Source organism: Phocoena sinus, chromosome 1, assembly GCF_008692025.1.
Source record: "Phocoena sinus isolate mPhoSin1 chromosome 1, mPhoSin1.pri, whole genome shotgun sequence".
NCBI classification, from domain to species: Eukaryota; Metazoa; Chordata; class Mammalia; order Artiodactyla; family Phocoenidae; genus Phocoena; species Phocoena sinus.
Genome location: NC_045763.1, coordinates 25,786,973 through 25,808,029, shown reverse-complemented (window position 1 = coordinate 25,808,029; position 21,057 = coordinate 25,786,973). Strand labels below are relative to the sequence as shown.

General features: G+C 49.4%; 2 protein-coding genes across 6 annotated transcripts in view; one reads left to right on the top strand and one right to left on the bottom strand.

The window, feature by feature from the left end:
• The first annotated feature begins 1,452 nt into the window (after positions 1-1,452).
• On the top strand, positions 1,453-4,640 carry MARCKSL1 (MARCKS like 1). 2 transcript variants are annotated; one of them, XM_032613402.1, is made up of 3 exons: positions 1,453-1,586; positions 2,350-2,538; positions 3,367-4,640. In XM_032613402.1, the coding sequence occupies exons 2-3, from the start codon at positions 2,452-2,454 to the stop codon at positions 3,874-3,876; spliced, it is 597 nt and encodes a 198-aa protein (XP_032469293.1). In that variant the 5' UTR covers positions 1,453-1,586; positions 2,350-2,451; the 3' UTR covers positions 3,877-4,640. The 2 variants fall into 2 exon arrangements, with proteins under 2 accessions (XP_032469293.1, XP_032469286.1); XM_032613395.1 differs by lacking the exon at positions 1,453-1,586 and having other exon boundaries at positions 2,250-2,538.
• Positions 4,641-4,833: 193 nt separating this feature from the next.
• The window catches only part of HDAC1 (histone deacetylase 1), a 44,027-nt gene continuing 27,803 nt past the window's right edge, over positions 4,834-21,057 (bottom strand). For 3 of the 4 annotated variants that reach the window (XM_032646457.1, XM_032646475.1, XM_032646466.1), the window contains 11 exons: positions 12,759-12,833; positions 10,884-11,022; positions 10,282-10,423; positions 9,085-9,177; positions 7,818-7,926; positions 7,596-7,736; positions 6,931-7,039; positions 6,706-6,836; positions 6,298-6,450; positions 5,713-5,761; positions 4,834-5,438 (listed from right to left, as the gene is read on the bottom strand). In XM_032646457.1, coding sequence (XP_032502348.1) covers positions 5,411-5,438; positions 5,713-5,761; positions 6,298-6,450; positions 6,706-6,836; positions 6,931-7,039; positions 7,596-7,736; positions 7,818-7,926; positions 9,085-9,177; positions 10,282-10,423; positions 10,884-11,022; positions 12,759-12,833 — 1,169 coding nt within the window. In that variant the 3' untranslated portion in view covers positions 4,834-5,410. The remainder of the gene's footprint in view (positions 5,439-5,712; positions 5,762-6,297; positions 6,451-6,705; positions 6,837-6,930; positions 7,040-7,595; positions 7,737-7,817; positions 7,927-9,084; positions 9,178-10,281; positions 10,424-10,883; positions 11,023-12,758; positions 12,834-21,057) is intronic. The other variant, XM_032646450.1, reaches the window with a different exon arrangement.

The following is a 21,057-nucleotide window of genomic DNA, read 5'->3' as shown; positions in this document are numbered from 1 at the left end:
CAGAGAAAAACAGACACACACAGTTGCACACAGGCCCCTGGAGATACAGAACAATGGGCGCATTGTCTGGGCGGGCAGCAGCTGGGGAGGAAGGAGCCCGAGTGTGGATGGAGGAGGCCGTGGGGTCTGCTATACCACCCCCACTCACACCCACAGCATCCTAAGCCTCTTCCCTCTTCCAGAAGCCGGATTAGGCTGGGACCTGGATTTGCTGAGGGATTCAGCTCCCAGGTGCCCCCTCCCCAGCCTCCTTCGATGTCTGGTGGGGGACGCTTGGGCTCCCCTGTGGACCAGCCTCCCTCTGGGGCTCTGGGGACACGGGATCCTTTAGCCCTGATGCTCCTCTGTCCTCCTGGAATCATCCCGGCGATTTGCCTCTCATCCCCACGGGGCAACGCCTGGATATCGGGAGCCTTAGCATCTGCTCCTAACCTCGGACTCCAACTCCTCCAGGACTCACACACCCTCCCTCTGAGCCCTGCCAGCCGGTGCGGGCCGTGCCTGGCAGCATTGTGGGCTCCCTATTGTGGCCGAGACAGAGACGTGGGTCACAATGTCCATCTCTTAGTGGCAGTGGGTAGAGAAGTCACCGTCCTGTCAGTGAGTTGCAGTGGGGCATGATGTCCCTTCCTCTCCCCAAAGCTAGCTCTTCTCACCTCCCACGCTAACCAGGCAGCCCCAGATCTCAACAGAGACTCCTTCCAGGACTTTCCTTACAGCCCCCAGCCCCTTTTTGCAGGTCTCTCCAAACTCTTAGCCTCAGCTACTGGTATCTTCTATGTGCCCTTGGACATGTCACTTTCCCTTTCCGAACCTCAGTGTCCTAGTCTGTAAAATGGGGGGTGCTAATGAAGCCGAGAGTATTCCGTAGTCTCAGAGTGGGGGTGGGGATGGAGGCTACAGGAGGGAGTTGGTATGTAGAAGCCACCTCAGCCTGCCCCGCCCCTCTGTTGTCAGATCTGTAGGAGTTCCTGATTTCTCAGTCCCTGGGGTGTCTCCACACCGCACAGCCTCAGGCCTCCCAGGAGGCCATACTTGTAGGAGGGAGGGAGCAAGGGAGGGACGTGCTGAGCTGTCCCGGACACAGCCTTGCTTTTGCAACACTTTGCTTCCTCCAGCCCCCATCCCCTTCCTCCTGGGGGCCGAGGGCAGGCAGCCAGACACACAACCCGGGCCAGCCAGGACTCTGGGATTCCCCCTGGCCTGGGCTAGGGGGAGTGGCACGAGACTCCAGCTGAAGAGTCTCCAGCCTCCTCCCCCCTGCCCCTGTCCCCGGGCTCCCCTACTCAGGCGGGGCTGACAGCTGGACTGGGCAGCTTGAGGGCTGTCCTGAAGGGGCCATCCAAGGCTCCTCCTCCTCAGGAACTGGAGTGTTTTAAGGGTTGTTGAGCGCCCCCCCTTCGGGGAGCCCTGATGTAGGGGAGCAGATGTGAAGGGAGAGCACCGAAGTCAGACAGGTTATGTCCAGGTCTCTGAGCCTCAGGCTCCTCGGCTTTCAAATGGGGCTGGAGATGCCCCTCAAGATCACGGCACCACCCCAGATGGGACTTTGTCATGGTCCAGGCTGAGAGCAGGAGGGACCAAAGGTGAGCTTATCTGTGGGGGCTTAGTGTGACAGGCCACCAAGAGACTGAGAGGAGGGATGAGGCACGACCTCACCAGTCTGACCAGAGTGACCCTGCGGTTGGTCAAACCTCCCAAGTTGCCCTGGACAAGCAGGCACGTGGGCGGGACCTCGGACCGGTCTCCCGGCCTGAGGGGGCACAAAACCCAGCTGGGGCCCTGCGACTTCCATGACCATATTCTCTGGAGCATAATAACTCGGGACCAGCCGGCTGACGAGTCTGGGCATGTGAGCCCTTCGAAGAGTTCTAGGGGGAGACTGCCAGGGGCTGCCAATGCGGGACCAAGGCGATGGGGGCCACTCCAGGAGCTGGGGCGTCCACCTGAGAGGTGGGCGGTGAGAGGAAGGGACGACTGCTCTGTCCTCTTTCCTCTAGGAGCCCCCCTCCACCCAGCTCGCCTCTGGGCTCGCCTCAGGCACCCGCCTCTCCCCTTCCCACCCTGGACCCCACCTGCCCCCGGTAGCCGTGCGGGTTGGGGAGACCAGACCGCTAGCGTCGCTCACCGCTCAAGTGGGGCCCGCGACTTGAGCCCGCCTCCGCCCCTCGATTGGGCGCTCATTTAAATGTCCGGCCCCGCCCCGAGCTCCGGGCGCATATATATAGGCGGCTCGGCGGGCGGCGGGCGGCATTCTGGCGCGGAGCGGAGCGGCGGTGGGTGTAGCTAGCGGGTCCTGCGCGGAGCGGGGGTGCAGCTAGGTTTCCCCCCGACACCCCTCCCCCTCAGGCGCGAGCCCCACCCCTCCGCCGGCCAGGCCCACCCGACCGAACTATCCCGTGCGGCGCGAGCCCGGGGCGGCTCCGGGCGCCCCCCAGCAGAACCCCCACCATGGGCAGCCAGAGCTCCAAGGCTCCCCGGGGCGACGTGACCGCCGAGGAGGCAGCAGGCGCTTCCCCCGCTAAGGTCAACGGACAGGTGGGTGCGCTCGGCACGGCCCGACTCGTCCCCCTCCTCTCGTACCTCGCCCCCTCTAGGGCCTCGGGCCGGGGCCGCGCGCTTTGTCCGGCCCGGGACACGCGGCGCCCCCTCCCCCGCCCGGTCCCTTTGTTCTCGGCGCCGCAGCCCCCGCGGGCGAAGCAAGGGGAGGGGCGGGGAGGGGGCGCCGGCCGGGCCCCGGCGCCTTCTTTGTTCGCGGCCTCGGCCCCCGGCGCTGCCCCCTGGCCGCCCGGAGTGCCGTGCGGGGAACAAAGGCGCTGCTGGGCCGCGCCAAGGGGGCGCCTGGGGGCCGCGGGGCGGGGGCCGGAGGGGAGGGCAGTCCCCCCGCAGCCTCGACCTCGATAGCCTACGGCTTTTTTTAGGGAGGAGCCGCGAGGTGGGGAGAGCCTGAGGTGGGTGGGGGCCGTTTACACAAAGCAGGAGGCTGGGAAAATAGGCCGTCCAGGTGTGGGGAACAGCGCCCCGGGGCGGCTTCCCGCCCAATATCGGCTGCACGGCTCACCCGCCAGCCCGGGATCCGCGGCCGCGGGCGGCCCTGCGCGGAATAGAGAGCGCGCCCCGGGGGAGGTGGGTGGGGGCCCCGGGACCCCGGGACCCCAGCGCCTCCTGTCGGCCGTGGCCCCTGCGCGCCTGTGCGGAGCAGGAGGGAGAGGTTTGACGGGATGCCGGCTGTGGGGTGAGGTTACAACCAGGCTCTGGGGGTGCGGCGGAATGAGTCGGGACCCCGTTGCGTGGAAGAGATCAGAGGCGGGCTGGGGGAGGGGAGTAAGAGCCCCGGCCCTCATTGCTGTCTCCTCTGCCCTGCAGGAGAACGGCCACGTGAAAAGCAATGGAGACTTATCCCCCAAAGGTGAAGGGGAGTCGACCCCCGTGAACGGAACAGAGGAGGCAGCCGGGGCCACTGGTGATGCCATCGAGCCGGCACCCCCTAGCCAGGGCGCTGAGGCCAAGGGGGACGTCCCCCCCAAGGAGACCCCCAAGAAGAAGAAGAAATTCTCTTTCAAGAAGCCTTTCAAATTGAGTGGCCTGTCCTTCAAGAGAAATCGGAAGGAGGGAGGGGGTGATTCGTCTGCCTCCTCACCCACAGAGGAAGAGCAGGAGCAGGGGGAGATCGGTGCCTGCAGCGAGGAAGGCACTGCCCTGGAAGGGAAGGATGCCGCCACCCCTGAGAGCCAGGAGCCCCAGGCCAAAGGGGCAGAGGCTAGCGCTGCCTCCAAGGGAGGAGACACAGAAGAGGCAGGGCCCCAGGCCGCAGAGCCATCCACTCCCTCGGGGCCGGAGAGTGGCCCTACACCAGCGAGCGAGCAGAATGAGTAGCTGGGTGGGGGCAGGTGGGTGATCTCTAAGCTGCAAAAACTGTGCTGCCCTTGTGAGGTCACTGCCTGGACCTGGTGCCCTGGCTGCCTTCCTGTGCCCAGAAAGGAAGGGGCTGTTGCCCCCTAGCCACGTTCCCTCTCCTCCTCTCCCTCCTGTGGATTCTCCCATCATCCATCTGGTCTTCCTAAGGCCAGTCGAAGATGGTCCCTTGCAGTTTCCCAAGTTAGGTTAGTGATGTGAAATGCTCCTGCCCCTGTCCCTGCCTCCTTCCCTGTCCCCACCTGTGCAGAAGGCAGTTGCTGGTTTTCTTCCCCAATTCTTTTCCAAGTAGGCTTTGTTTACTCCCCAAATCCCTGAGCCAGAGGTGGGGGTGCCTACTCCCACGCCCTGAGTGTCCACCTTCCCCTGTTGTTTGTAGTCTCCTGTGCTGGGCCTAGTGGCCCCTGGGCTGGGGAGGACACTGCCCCTGTCTAGGTTTTTCTAAATGTCTTACTCAAGTTCAAACCTCCAGCTTGTGAATCAACTGTGTCTCTTTTTTGACTTGGTAAGCAAGTATTAAGCTTTGGGGTGGGGGGGAGGTATGTAATGTGAAACAACTTCTTGTTGTCTTTTTTTTTTTTTTTCCCCCTCCCATTGTTGTAAATAACTTTTAATGGCCAAACCCCAGATTTGTAATTTTTTTTTTTTTTTCTAACTGCTAAAACCATTCTCTTCCACCTGGTTTTACTGTAACATTTGGAAAAGGAATAAATGTCGTCCCTTTAGTGGTGCTTTTTAATGAGTGGTCTTCTGGGGTAGGGTGAGAAGACTGGTCTACCTCAAACCTTGAGGGGGAACTGAGACAGGTAAGTTTGTGGGGTTCTTTTGTTTTTGAGGGGTTGCCCAGATCCTCATGGACACCAGAAGGGCAGGGAAGTGGAGTCGAAATGAACCCAGGGATACTACTAGGAGACAAGCTCAGGAGGGTGTAGAAATGTACCATTTTATTACAAAGATTCTCACAAAAATGAAAATAGTATCTCAAAAAGGAAACTAGACTACCAATCTCCATCTGCAGAATTGGGGGAGGACAGAGAGGGCAGGCAGTGTTGAGTTTCTTGGCTCACTGGGGGCCAGTGGGAAGGTATGAGAACAGAATCAATCTAAAAATGGCTGATGACAAGAGCCTGAGAACAACAGGGAGTCCCTGAAGACCCAGCCACCCCTTCTAAAATGCTCAATAAGGGCACCTTTTCAAAGCAGGCACTTCAAGATCTTGTCCTGCTTTAAGTGTATCCCTTCCACCCAGACCTGGCATCCGTTATGGTTCAAAATTAAAGAGTTCGGGAGGGATGGGTGGCAAGGCAGCTACTAGAAAAGCTCACCTAACACGTGTGCCCTGAGCTCAGGGCCCTGGTTCCTGTCTAGTCCCTGGGGATGTTTATATTTAATATATTTTTATATAAATACACAGAGAAATAGAAAATATAAAATCTGAGGGGTTGTGGGATAAAGGTGGGGAACTTGGCAAGAAGCCAGAACTGGAGAGGTCTGTTCAGGCCAACTTGACCTCCTCCTTGACCCTGTGGAGAGAGCAGAGATTGGCATGAGATAACCCACCCTAGAGGCTTTAAGGCAAAAGTGTGGGTACAATGACTTCCACAGGACCCCGGCTGCCCAGGTGACTGCTAAAGGCTGGGGCTTCCTAGCTCTGCCTAGAACTGCAGAGACAGACTGGTCCCTGAAAGAGGCCTTTGTAAGCTGGACCAGCTGTCCCTGCGCCTTCCCTCTCAGCGTGGTGGGACAAAGGGGCTGGTGCTCCAATGCCAGGGAGATGATAGACAGCTCCTTCCTCACCCTTTGGCTTCTTGCTTCTCCTCCTTGGTTTTCTCCTCTTCTGTGACTTCTAGAACATAAGAGTGCAGGGATGGCCAAGGGCAGCCCCTCTGGAAAGACCCATGGGATCTCCACTTTGAAACCCCTTCCCCAACACTACAGCTCACTGGACATACAAAAGAGAGAAAAGCCCATCCCAGGCCCTCCAGCGAGCCCTGCAGAGGACAAACAGGTTGGACCGGTTTCCCAGCCTGCTAGAGCCTGAACCCGGTGGGTGGAGGCAGCCCCCTGGGAAACTGGGGTGAAGCACTGAGAAAAGGTCTTGGGTGGTATGTGAGAGCCATGCTCCCGACCACGGGGAGCCCAGGCATGTCCCTGGCTCTGGAGCCTGGCAGGGCTCAATCAGCCAGTGAAGATGACGAATTGAGTTTCATTCTTTTGTGGGCCCTGCCACTTCTGGGAACCAGTGAAAGGCCCAAGTAGCTAAGGAAGAGCCCTAAGGAGCTGGCAGGGCCTGAGTCAGCTCCCTCCTCCCAGTGCCCTACATAAATTCCTCCTCCAGGGCCTGGGGCTCAAGATCCAAGTCCTGGCCCAACCCAAACCCACCTTTCTTCTCTTCTGGGTCTTTCTCTTTCTCATCCTCTGTTTTGACTCTCTTGGCTTTTTTGAAGTTGGAAGAGTTCTTGCGACCGCCTTCTCCCTCCTCGTCAGAGTCGGAGAACTCTTCCTCACAGGCAATTCGTTTGTCCGAGGAACAGACTGGGAAGTATTGGAAAATATGGGTGGGAGAGCAGATTCTTTTATCTCAGGGTCTGCCCAGCGCTTTCTTGCATGTTCCCCCAAAAGACACCAAGGGAAGGGGACCTGGACCCTCTAAATTATCCCTACAGGCACAGGTACTTGGGTTTCTCAACAGGTGGGCAGCTTGGGGAGAATGTGGAGCCAGGAACAGTGGAGGGAAGTCAGAACTGCCTGCAGAGTAGGAAGGTAGAGGCCCCTGGGTCTCGGTCTTACTTGAAATGCGCTTGTCAGGGTCTTCTTCATCCTCATCGCCACTCTCCTCTGGAATGGCATCCTCAGGAATGGCCTGCATTTGGACCCCAGGCGCGTGGGGCAGCATTCTCAGGTTCTCAAACAGTCGCTGTCTATGGCCAATGGTAGAGAGGTGGCTGGGCTCTGGTCAGGGACCAACCAGAGCCTGGAATGTTCAATTAGGGGTGTGGGGGAGGATATACTCACTTGATCTTTTCCAGGTACTCATTAGTGTTCTGGTTAGTCATATTGGAGGGACTGATGTGAAGTTTGAAATCTGGTCCAAAGTATTCGAAGTAGTCGTTGTATGGAAGCTCTAATTGGGGCAGAGGGTGAGAGAATTAAGAGACCTGGCCACCATGGGACCCTGAGAAAAGCATCTGTAGGTTTATCTGGACCTGTGAGCCCAACTATCAAACAGAGAAGCATGCCTCCAAGATAGGGTGAGGCTTGGGTACCTATAGGATTTCAATTTTTTTTAAAGCCATTCTCCAGTGTCCACACCAGTGGTGTGTTTGCATACGCGCGTGTGTTTGTGTGTTTGTGTGTATGGAGCAGGCTGAAGCCCCTGGTTTAGAAAAATTTAGGCAATATTCATTGCGAGCACTCCCTCAATCACTACCCCAGTTACCCTACAGAGTATGAATTCCAAAGCTATAGATAAGCACTGATAATTTTGTCCAGACCAGCAGCTGAGGGACAGGGGACAGGGTCAACTAAAGGACTCAGAAAAAATCTGACAGCTACGGTCTGAAAACCACAAGAGGATAGCAGGAGAATGAGACTCTGAAGAGGAGAGGTTGTAGAGCCAATGGGAAAGGGGCACGTGAGCTCCTGCGCTGCCCAGCCCAATCTGGCCCTGCAGCTATTACCATTAGGGATCTCTGTGTCCAGGGCCACAGCTGTTTCGTATGTCCAGCACCGGGCGACATTACGAATGGTGTAGCCACCTCCTCCCAGCATCAGCATAGGCAGGTTGAAGCTCTTCACAAATTCCACACACTTGGCGTGCCCTTTGGTAGGAGAAGGTGTGCCAAGTTGCAGGAGCACCCAGCAGGACCCTGCCCTCCCGTCTCTATGCTACCTGGCCTCACCTTTGATGGTCAAATTGAAGCAACCTAACCGATCACCAGACAAGGAGTCAGAGCCACACTGTAAGACGACTGCACTGGGCTGGAACATCTCCATTACTTTGGACATGACCTGAAAGGACACAACCTGGTCACTACCAGCCTCAAGAAAAGCTATTTGAGGTTCAGGCTGAAAAGTGTGGGTGCAGCACTTTCTTCGGTTCCTTATCACTCACTGCTACCTTCCACTCTCCCTCAGAGAAAAGCGAGTACAAGCCTGGGCTTCTCATTTCCCCAGTTTGTTCAGTTTTCCAATTTGAGAGGATCTCCAAGAGCCTTCTAGCTCTAATAAGGAACCTAAAACAACCTTATCAATTCCCTAGATCTTTCCCTTCTTTCGTTGCTCCAAGAAGCCCTTCTGATGCAGCCCTTAGCTGCATCTGCTCTACGCACTTGGTCCTACAGACTTTGAGCCTTATACTGTGAGGAGGCACTTCACTTTTTATCTCATTCTCACTAGATTCTAATGTAACTGAGGACAGAGACCATAACTTAGGCTTTTCTGTTGCCCTTACTACAAGGTACATAGTAGGCACCTGGTGTTTGCTAAACAACTACCTAACCTAACCTAACTAGGTTACTACTCTAGTAATGGTTCCTTATTGCTTACAGGTGAAGATTTAATTCCTCAGCATGGCATTCAAGGCTCCCTTTGAAATACTGACCCCACAAACATTTCCCACCACATCCTTCAACACTCCTCCCCCACACCATACTGGCCTACATACCAGGTATTGACACCTCTATGCTTCTGCTGGTGCTGTTCCCTCTGCTGAATGCCACCCCTCCCCTCCAGCCTCCGCCTCCTTCACATGGGTAACTCCTCATTTCTCAAAGTCCAGCTCAAATGTCACTACCTCTGTGAAATCACCTCTGACTACGCTTTCCCCAGCCCATGTTCATCCCTCAAAAACAGCACTGACCACATGCTGTCAGGGATGTGCTTGCCTCCCACACCACAGACTGTGAGGTCTTCAAGGGCATGGATCATGTCTTAGCTATTCTTGTATCCAGCAGAGGGCCTGACCCACAGAAGGCATCAGTAAATATCTGGATGAATTTTGTTCCCCTAACTGGCCATACAGCATGCAATCCAGGGCTCAAATACATCTCATTTCCAGCCAGCCTCTCAGTGGGGAGAGATCCCGAAGTACACTGGAGGTGTTTTGCTACCCCTCCCTTAGATCAATCCTGTTTATAGCCCAGTGGTGGATAAGCCTAAGCCACTTACCGGCTTGAAAATGGCCTCATAGGACTCATCATCAATCCCATCTCGGAGCGGGTAGTTCACAGCATAATACTTGCCTTTGCCAGCCCCAATATCCTAATCAAGAAGCACATTAAAGTAAAACTGAAAGATGATGAAGCTAGGAGGAAGTTCAAGGATGAGGGCTGGAAGGCTAAGGAAAGAAGCAGTGGTTCTAAGAGAGATAAGCTGGGCCCATGAGGTGGGCCAGGGACAGAGCAGGTTAGCACCATTCCCCTCACTGGTGGAACAAGTCTAGCTCACGTCTCTGGACACACCACTGAGTCTGCATCCAGACTGAGAATCATTTATGGAACCAGAGACTGAATATCCTACCACACAGCATGAGACCTCTCCCCCTGGACTGGGTTAAAGGTGGCTGGGGGCTGGACCATAGAAATAACACCCACCCCAAAACAACCCTTTCCTTTCCAGAGCGGTCTACTGCTCACTCCTCTACCCACCACTCTCCTCTCTAGGGAGGTGTGGAAGGAAAGCAGAAACGGAAGAAGAATTCTTCAAAATTGTAAAGGCTCAGTTATTATAATGCTTGCCATGGCAAACAACTGAATTAGTGCCACTTTTTCACCCAAGGGCCACTGGCATGGCAAAATGGCTGGTTTCATTGTAGTCATGCTCTCACAAAGCAGAACAGCTTAATGAATCAGCTTCCAGGGATTCTTATCCTGAGGTCCCTGGATGGGCTTCAGTAGGAGGAGGCGTCTATTAACTATTTGATAACAAATGTAAAATTTCATGTACTTATGGGGAGAGAGTACATAGCTTTCAGTCAGATGGTCAAAGGGGAGGGTAACCTAAAAACATTAAGAACCCTTGAGATGGTCCATAAAGGTCCCAATTCCTAGCCCATGGGAGAGAACGTGATGTTTCTAGCCTAAAATTCAAGCTGTCTGGGACATGTGAATAGTGTAATGCAACTCAGCTGTGGCCAGGAGGGAAGTGCAATAGTCAGGAGACCCCCATCCCTTCCAACCCTTTATGTACCATCATTCCCTTCCTCCAGAATAAGAGAGGGAAAGAGACCATGGCAGGTGTCCCAGGCTGGGGTGTGGTATTCTGAATGGCAGAAGACGCAGGAAGTGGTTTTTGGTGACATGAGATAGGAGAGTTAAGAGCTGGCAGCTGAGGGTGAGCTGGTTGGCCCCTGAAGGGAGTTCTCACCCGTAGGTCCCCAGTTCCTGGGAAGTACTCTCCATATTTATGAAAGGACACAGTCATGACTCGGTCTGTGGTATAGAAGGCCTCTTCCACGCCATCGCCGTGGTGAATATCAATGTCAATATACAGCACCCTCTGGTGATACCTAGGATCAGAAGGGGGTCAGGGGGTTCTGGGGGCTCTTTGGGAGTGGGACGCGCCAAGGGCGCCAGGTCCCAGCTTACCGGGCTGGCTGCCTCCCTCAGGTATCTCTAAGCACCAGAGACGCGGAAACTGGCTGAAGGAAGGTGGAAGAGCGGCAGGGTGTCTCCAGAGGCCTGACCAAGCCGATCAAGTCCGATCTTCCTACTCTACAGCCAGGGTCAACTCCAGCCACACAGGGACACTCTGGAGGCAGGATCTGAGCAGCGCCTGCCCCTGATCTTGCCGTGGGCTCAGATCAAATCAAGACCCCGTCAAGGAGAGGATGGCCAGAGACACTCACTGAACACATCCTAGCCAGCACACTGCTAGGAAAAGCAAACTAGGGAGGCAAGCCCGGGGGAGGGGGAAATGGGAACCTGGCCTAAGGTGCTCCTCCAAGAGACAAGGCCAGGAAGGCATACTTTAGCAGTTCCAGGATGGCCAAGACGATATCATTGACGTAACAGAAGCCAGATGCCTCGGACTTCTTTGCATGGTGTAGGCCCCCAGCCCAATTCACAGCGATGTCCGTCTGCTGCTTATTAAGTTTCACGGCACTTGCTGGACGTGGGAAGAAAGAACACAAGCCTGTTATCAAGCCACTCTCTCCCTTTCCCCCAAGAAGCCAAGGGAACCCAGTGAGAGGTAGGACCTGCCTATTCAACAGCTGTATTGTACAATTCACAAGCCAGTCCTCTCCCCCTACCCTATTCCAACAGGAATAAACATGACAATGGCTACTCTAAAAAAACTGTTTTCCAAACTGAAGGTGGTACCTCACTAGTAGGCCTTAAAATTGGTTTAGTGGGTTATGATTAGTATATATATTTTAAATGAGACAGACTAGAATAAAAATATCAGAATAATAGTAAAGGTAACCACTGTTTTGTGAAACTGGCTGCAGAGTGAGAGAGGGTGTTGTGCGCGTGCATGCATAACCTGGATTGCAAGTGTAAATACTTCTAAATGTGGTTCATGGTCAAAACATTTTGAAGAGGGGCTTCCCTGGTGGCGCAGTGGTTAAGAGTCCGCCTGCCGATGCAGGGGACACGGGTTCATGCCCCGGTCCGGGAAGATCCCACATGCCGCGAAGCGGCTGGGCCCGTGAGCCATGGCCGCTGAGCCTGCGCATCCGGAGCCTGTGCTCCACAATGGGAGAGGCCACAACAGTGAGAGGCCCGCATACCCCCCAAAAACAAACAAACAAAAAAAAACATAGAGGGAATTCCCTGGCGGTCCAGTGGTTAGGACTCCACGCTTCCACTGCCGGGGACCGGGTTTCAAGCCCTGGTCAGGGAACTAAGATCCCCCAAGCCACATGGAGTGGCCAAAACTAAATAAATTAAAAAATTAAATAAATAAAAAGATTTACTGCGTAAAAAATGTAGGCACAAAACTATACATATATATGACACATTTTTTGTAAAATACAGATGTATATATGTTATGTCCAGATATATGCACACAGAAAAAAGCATGGATGTACAAACACCAAAATGGTAACGATGGTTATCTGTGGACAGTGTGATTGTAGTCAGTTTTTTTCCCTGTGCACTTCTTTGTTTTCTGAGATTATATTAGGAGGTGGTAGCGAAGGGGGAGGCGAAAAAACAATGATCATAGAAAAATAAACATTTGTTAAAAAAGGGTAGAGTGGGACTTCCCTGGTGGTCCAGTGGGTAAGACTCCACGCTCCCAATGCAGGGGGCCCAGGTTCACTCCCCTGTTGGGGAACTAGATCTCGCATGCATGCCGTAACTAAAGATCCCGCACGCTGCAACTAAGACCCAGTGCAGCCAAAATTAATTAATTAAAAATAAATAAATAAATAAACTTCCTAAATTTTAAAAGAAAAAAAAAAAGAAAGCGTAGAGTGATCCTGGAGGTAATCTAGACATTACAAATGGAAGTGGGAGATGTGTGGGGAGTATTTCTGACCTCCAAAGGTAATTACCATACTCTTTTGTAAGACAGATGATGACACTTCCCATTTTTATAGCACTGTGCAGTTCACAAGTTACTTTTATGTACAGCATCTCAACAAGGCCATGAGGTCTGCAGAGAGTTCCTGTATATAGGATGTCTTGGTAGGAGAGGACAGCCAAGGACACCTCTCTGTTCCATGTCAGATTGAACCTGGGCTGGGACTAAACCAGGACATTTTCAAGACCTAAGGTAAAAACTCACAGGACCATTTTACATGGTCACAGGTCAGCCTCACTGGGATAGTGGCCTAAAAGACAGACCTCACTAGTACAACCCAGCACAGCCTTTAAGGAGGGATGTATATTCCTTACCCACAGAGCCACCAGTAGATAGCTGACAGAACTCAAAGAGGCCATCAAATACCGGACAGTCCTCACCAACGTTAACTTGAAAAAACATAGGAAAAGGTTAGTTTCCACAATTTCCTTTAGTTTTTGTTTACATATTTATGAGCTGATGGAAAAAATGCAGAATTTGGATTCAGAAGGCTTGGGTTCTTGTCCAGGCTCTACTACTTACTGGCTGTGTGACTGGGTCCAGTCACTTAACTTTCTTGAGCTTTCGTTCATTATCTATAACTAGCAATATTGACATCCACCTTACCCAATTGTTGAGAAGATTGATAGAAATCTTATATGGGGAAGCATTTAGCAAGTAAATACTTGGAAAATGTTGGTTCATTCCTGAGGGAGAAAAATACAGCCTCTTATTCCAGCCTGGGTTTGTTCCTGGACCTCACTCCAGCTGACCAACAAGGAAGTGAAGAACAGAGACCTATACTGTCATCCACTGGATGCTTAACAACGTGCCAGACACTATGCTCAGTGCTTTAAGTACCTGGTGTCGCTTATCTTCACACACCTGAGGTAGGGTTTGGTCCTATTTTATAAATGGAGAAACAGGCTCAAAGAGGTGAACTGTCAGTAAATGGCAGAGGCGGTATTCAAGGATTGGTCTGCCTGTCCTAAAAGCCTACGAAAATATACTCTGGCCTCTTCCGCAGTAATTTCACATACACAGTCTCATTTGATCCTAACAACCCATAAAAGCTGGACGAGACAAATATCAACCCCACTCTGCAGAGGAACAAACAGATGTGGAGAAGTTAAGTGACTCGCCCAGGGTTATATAACCAGGCAGTGGTAGAACCAGAGTCCAGGTGTCCTGACTCCCACAGTCCAGTGCTCTTCTACTATACCAAGTGACAACTGGAGGAAAGTTATTTCAGGCCTAAGGGGTAAAAGTACAAACTAACACATAATGTGGAACCACATGCAAACAATAATGCAAATAAAATGAAAAAGACAGGAAGGGAAGCACACCTGAAGGCTGTAGACTCAGAGCTACAGAGGAACCTTATGGCTCCAAGTCTGCTCTCACAGAAAAGGAAACTGCTGAGATGTCAATGATATACAGAAGTTAGAGGCAGGGGTGGGGCTAAATTCTTGTTCTCTTGTCCCAGCCTTCCCATTGCATGCATTATTATCAACAGGGGTTCCCAAAGTAGAGCAAGGAGGAGGAGCCCTAGGATGAGGAGGGTAGGAGAGCCCAGCTTAGACTGTGGTGACCTCTTGAGACACAGCTGAAGCTCAAGGTTTGCAATAACCACAAAAGTTACCACTGCCCTGAACTTGGGAGGGTGCTCTGATCTGGTGCCCTGCCAAGCATAGTGCTCCGAGGAAAGGTGGCGGGTACAGGGGTAAGCAGTAGGTGGCTCTCTCCCCCACTTCCCAGGTAAACACTGGGAGGCTGTGTCAACAAGAACTTTGGTCCCTGAGGCCAGGCTATTCATTTATCCATCAGCAATTGATTTCCCTCTCGGGCTGCTTCCTCCTTCAGTGGGCTTGGCCTGTCTGGGTTCCCAAAGCTTTGCTTATACTCCTATTTGAGATGTGGAGCTCCCATGACAAGAAATTGGTATTTTAGAAACGAGAAAAAATATATTCCTTCAGGCCCCAAACCAACATGTGGCTCAGATGGCCAGTCCATTATTCCCAGCTCAAGGGAGCTGTGTGATTACAGATGGAAAAGGGGTAAAATGGGAGAGCAGACCCTCACTTGGGACTAATCTGTGAGACTAGGGAGGACTTTTCTATGGGTTTTCCCTCTTCTCACTATAAATACTTCTCTCATTCTTAGGCTGGCTTTAGACTGACGGGGAGCAATACTGGGTGAGAGATGGGGGAGCAGACGTAGGTCAAGGCACTAAAAAGCATATACTGCAGAAAGAGACACATGGGATTAAACACTGACTTCAGGATACTGCTTACACCTTGGTGGTGGTGGGAATGGGGTGGAGAGTGGAGTAGAAGAGGAAGGGCATGTGATCAAAGAGAGGTGCCCAGGAGGGCTTCAACTGTACTGGCAATGTTTTCTTTCTTAGGCTGGTTGTAGGGACATGTTTGATCATCGTATAATTTTTTATAGTTTTGTGTGTGTGTCTGAAATATTTTATGTGCAACATATTTTAAAATAGTCCAGAATCAGGAAACCAGAGTTCCATTCTACCACTATCTTGCTGTGTGACCCTGGGAAAGTCATCTCACCTCCCTGGGTTTCAGTTTATACATCTACAAAATGGACAAGAATGCCTCCAAATTTTACCAGCACAAGTCCCTTTTATCACGTTTCTACCATAAGCCTCATGTTTTGATAGACTATCTGCCAAAAATAAAAATTGCATTTATTTATGTTCCCATTTTTAATTATTAAAAATTATGTCAGAACGTCTGCTTAAGATTCTCAAAGTGACCATAAAGCATTTAAATTACATCCTAGCAAGATCAAGGAAACCAGACTTATTTGGTCTTACTACATGTATTAACTTCCTAGGTTAGGTGTTGATAAATACTGAAAAAAACTCAGCTCTTCATCCCTGTTATTGTCCCTGTAGACACCCCTGGTTATAAAGCACCGCACTAGTGACATCTCTCTGAATCAAGTCAGTAAGGTGCCTTGAAGTACTTAGAGAATCTCATCCTTTTTTTTTTTTAATTTAATTTTATTTTTTTATACAGCAGGTTCTTATCAGTTATCTATATTATACATATTAGCGTATATATGTCAATCCCAATCTCCCAATTCGTCCCACCACCACCACTCCCCCGTGCCACTTTCCCCCCTTGGTGTCTATACATTTGTTCTCTACATCTGTGTCTCTATTTCTACCCTACAAACCAGTTCATCTGTACCATGTTTTTAGGTTCCACATATATGCGTTAATATACGATATTTGTTTTTTTTTCTGACTTATTTCACTCTGTATGACAGTCTCTAGATCCATCCACGTCTCTACAAATGACCCAATTTCATTCCTTTTTATGGCTGAGTAATATTCCATTGTATGTATGTACCACATCTTCTTTATCCATTCGTCTGTCGATGGGCATTTAGGTTGCTTCCATGACCTGGCTATTGCAAATAGTTCTGCAATGAACATTGGGGTGCATGTGTTTTTCTGAATTACGGTTTTCTCTGGGTATATGCCCAGTAATGGGATCGCTGGGCCATCTGGTAATTCTGGTAATTCTAGAATTCTAGAATTCTAGAAATCTGGTAATTCTATTTTTAGTTTTTTAAGGAACCTCCATACTGTTTTCCATAGTGGCTGTATCAATTTACATTCCCACCAACAGTGCAAGAGGGTTCCCTTTTCTCCACACCCTCTCCAGCATTTGTTGTTTGTAGATTTTCTGATGATGCCCATTCTAACCGGTGTGAGGTGATACCTCATTGTAGTTTTTATTTGCATTTCTCTAATAATTAGTGATGTTGAGCAGCTTTTCGTGTGCTTCTTCTCTCTTCTTTGGGGAAGTGTCTATTTAGGTCTTCTGCCCATTTTTGGGTTGAGTTGTTTGTTTTTTTAATATTGAGCTGCATAAGCTGTTTATATATTTTGGAGATTAATCCTTTGTCCTTTGATTTGTTTACGTATGGTGTTAGGGAGTGTTCCAGTTTCATCTTTTACATGTAGCTGTCCAGTTTTCCCAGCACCACTTATTGAAGAGACTCTCTTTTCTCCATTGTATGTTCTTGCCTCCTTTGCTATAGATTAGTTGACCATAGGTGCATGGGTTTATCTCTGGGCTTTCTATCCTGTTCCATTAATCTATATTTCTGTTCTTGTGCCAGTACCATATTGTCTTGATTACTGTAGCTTTGAGGTATAGTCTGAAGTCAGGGAGTCTAATTCCTCCAGCTCCGTTTTTTTCCCTCAAGGCTGCTTTGGCTATTCAGGGTCTTTTGTGGCTCCATACAAATTTTAAGATTTTATGTTCTAATTCTGTAAAAAATGCCACTGGTAATTTGATAGGGATTGCATTGAATCTGCAGGTTGCTTTGGGTAGTATAGTCATCTTCACAATATTGATTCTTCCAATCCAAGAACATGGTATATCTCTCCATCTGTTTGTGTTATCTTTGATTTCTTTCATCAGTATCTTACAGTTTTCTGTGTACAGGTCTTTTATCTCCCTAGGTAGGTTTATTCCTAGGTATTTTATTCATTTTGTTGCAGTGGTAAATGGGAGTGGTTCCTTAATTTCTCTTTCAGATTTTTCATCATTAGTGTATAGGAATGCAAGAGATTTCTGTGCATTAATTTTGTATCCTGCAGCTTTGCCAAATTCATTGATTAGCTCTAGTAGTTTTCTGGTGGCATGTTTAGGATTCTCTATGTATAGTATCACGTCATCTGCAAACAGTGACAGTTTTACTTCTTCTTTTCCAATTTGTATTCCTTTTATTTCTATTTCTTCTCTGATTGCCGTGGCTAGGACTTCCAAAACTATGTTGAATAATAGTGGCGAGAGTGGACATCCTTGTCCTTTTCCTGATCTTAGAGGAAATGCTTTCAGTTTCACGATTGAGAATGATGTTTGCTGTGGGTTTGTCGTATACAGCCTTTATTTTTTATTTTTTCGGTACGCGGGCCTCCCACTGCAGTGGCCCCTCCCCTCGCAGAGCACAGGCTCCGGACGCGCAGGCCCAGCGGCCACGGCCCACAGGCCCAGCCGCTCCGCGGACCAGACCGGGGCACAAACCTGCGTCCCCCGCATTGGCAGGCAGACTCTCAACCACTGCGCCACCAGGGAAGCCCCGTATATGGCCTTTATTATGTTGACGTAGGTTCCCTCTATGCCCACTTTCTGGAGAGTTTTTATCATAAACGGGTGTTGAATTTTGTCAAAAGCTTTTTCTGCATCTATTGAGATGATCATATGGTGTTTTCTTCTTCAGTTTGTTAATACAGTATATCACATTAATTGATTTGTGTATATTGAAGAATCCTTGCATCCCTGGGATAAATCCCACTTGATCATGATGTATGATTCTTTTCATGTGCTGTTGGATTCTGTTTGCTAGCATTTTGTTGAGGATTTTGCATCTGTATTCATCAGTGATATTGGCCTGTAGTTTTCTTTTTTTGTGACATCTTTATCTGGTTTTGTTATCAGGGTGATAGTGGCTTCATAGAATGAGTTTGAGAGTGCTCCTTTCTCTGCAGTTTTTTGGAAGAGTTTGAGAAGGATGGGTGTTAGCTCTTCTCTAAATGTTTGACAGAGTTCACCTGTGAAGCCATCTGGTCGTGGACTTTTGTTTGTTGGAATATATATATATATATTTTTTAATATGTGGTTCTTTTGTGGGTTTTTTTCTCATTTATTTTTGGCTGCGTTGGGTCTTCGTTGCCGCATGCAGGCTTTCTCTAGTTGCGGCGAGCAGGGGCTGTTCTTTGTTATGGTGCGCAGGCTTCTCATTGCAGTGGCTTCTCTTGTTGAGGAGCATGGGCTCTAGGCGCGTGGGCTTCAGCAGTTGTGGTGCACGGGCTTCATTGCTCCGCACCATGTGAGATCTTCCCAGACCAGGGCTCGAACCTGTGTCCCCTGCATTGGCAGGCAGATTCTTAACCACTGTGCCACCAGGGAAGCTCCTGTTGGAAGATTTTTAATCACAGTTTCAATTTTATTACTTGTGATTGGTCTGTTCATATTTTCTATTTTTTCCTGGTTCAGTTTTGGAAGGTTATACCTTTCTAAGAATTTGTCCATTTCTTCCAGGTTGTCCATTTTATTGGCACAGAGCTGCTTGTAGTAGTCTCTTATGATGCTTTGTATTTCTGTGGTGTCTGCTGTAACTTCTCCTTTTTCATTTCTAATTTTATTGATTTGAGTCCTTCCCCTCTTTTTCTTGATGTGTCTGGCTAAAGGTTTATCAAGAGAGCCTCATCTTTTCTTTTTTTTAACATCTTTACAGGAGTGTACTTACTTTACAATGTTGTATTAGTTTCTGCTTTATAGCAAAGTGAATGAGCTATACACACATGTATCCCCATATCTCCTCCCTCTTGCGTCTCCCTCCCATCCTCCCTATCCCACCCCTCTAGGTGGTCACAAATCACCGAGCTGATCTCCCTGTGCTATGCAGCTGCTTCACACTAGCTATCTATTTTATGTTTGGTAGTGTATGTATGTCCATGCCACTCTCTCACTTCGTCCCAGCTTACCCTTTCCCCTCCCCACGTCCTCAAGTCCATTCTCTACGTCTGCTTCTTTATTCCTGTCCTGGCCCTAGATTCTTCAGAACCATTTTTTTTTTAGATTCCATATATATGTGTTAGCATACGGTATTTGTTTTTCTCTTTCTAACTTACTTCACTCTGTATGACAGACTCTAGGTCCACCCACCTCACTACAAATAACTCAATTTCATTTCTTTTTATGGCTGAGTAATATTCCATTGTTTATATGTGCCACATCTTCTTTGTCGATGGACACTTAGGTTGCTTCCATGTCCTGGCTATTGTAAAAAGAGCTGCAGTGAACATTGTGGTACATGACTCTTTTTGAATTACGGTTTTCTCAGGGTATATGCCCAGTAGTGGGATTGCTGGGTTGTATGGTAGTTCTATTTTTAGTTTTTGAAGGAACCTCTATACCGTTCTCCATAGTGGTTGTATCAATTTACATTCCCACCAACAGTGCAAGAGGGTTCCCTTTTCTCCACACCCTCTCCAGCATTTATTGTTTGATGATGGCCATTCTGACTGGTGTGAGGTGACACCTCATTGTAGTTCTGACCTGCATTTCTCTAATGATTAGTGATGTTGAGCATCCTTTCATGTGTTTGTTGGCAATCTGTATATCTTCTTTGGAGAAATGTCTATTTAGGTCTTCTGCCCATTTTTGGATTGGGTTGTTTGTTTTTTTGTTATTGAGTTGCATGACCTGCTTGTAAATTTTGGAGATTAATCCTTTGTCAGTTGCTTCATTTGTAAGTATTTTCTCCCATTCTGAGGGTTGTCTTCTCATCTTGTTTATAGTTTCCTTTGCTGTGCAAAAGCTTTTAAGTTTCAATAGGTCCCATTTGTTTATTTTTGTTTTTACTTCCATTTCTCTAGGAGGTGGGTCAAAAAGGATCTTGCTGTGATTTATGTCATAGAGTGTTCTGCCTACGTTTTCTTCTAAGAGTTTTATAGTGTCTGGCCTTACATTTAGGTCTTTAATCCATTTTGAATTTATTTTTGTGTATGGTTCTAATTTCATTCTTTTACATGTAGCTGTCCAGTTTCCTCAGCACCACTTAATGAAGAGGCTGTCTTTTCTCCATTGTATATTCTTGCCTCCTTTATAAAAAAATAAGGTGACCGGGCTTCCCTGGCGGCACAGTGGTTGAGCGTCTGCCTGTCGATGCAGGGGACGCAGGTTCGTGCCCCAGTCTGGGAAGATCCCACATGCCGCAGAGCAGCTTGGCCCGTGAGCCATAGCTGCTGAACCTGCGTGTCCGGAGCTTGTGCTCCGCAACAGGAGAGGCCGCAACAGTGAGAGGCCCGCGTACTGCCAAAAAAAAAAAAAGGTGACCATATGTGTGTAGGTTTATCTCTGGGCTTTCTATCCTGTTCCATTTATCTATATTTCTGTCTTTGTGCCAGTACCATACTGTCTTGATTACCGTAGCTTTGTAGTATAGTCTGAAGTCCAGGAGCCTGATTCCTCCAGCTCCGTTTTTCTTTCTCAAAATTGCTTTGGCTATTCAGGGCCTTTTGTGTTTCCATACAAAGTGTGCAATTTTTTGTTCTAGTTCTGTGAAAAATGCCATTGGTAGTTTGATAGGGATTGCATTGAATGTGAATCCTTTTTACCCCCACCTTCAATGACAAAAAAATCTCAGACCTCATTTTTCAATGCACAACTTTAGAATGCTGGTTTCAGGAAAACTGGAGCAAACTGGGAGCCAGAACCAAACCTGCGCACTCCTGAGGGCCTAATATGTCGTCTGTCTTGATAGATTTGAAAATAAAAGCAATAAGTTATAACAGCAAAAGCTACTATTCACTGCTTTAAATACATTATCTTGGGCTTCCCTGGTGGCATAGTGGTTAAGAATCCACCTGCCAATGCAGAGGACACAGGTTCGAGCCCTGGTCCAGGAAGATCCCACAGGCCGTGGAGCAACTAAGCCCATGCACCACAACTACTGAGCCTGCGAGCCTGCGCTCTAGAGCCCGTGAGCCACAACTACTAAGCCCGCATGCCACAACTACTGAAGCCCATACTACTAGAGCCTGTGCTCGGCAATAAGAGAAGCCACCACCACGAGAAGCCTGTACAC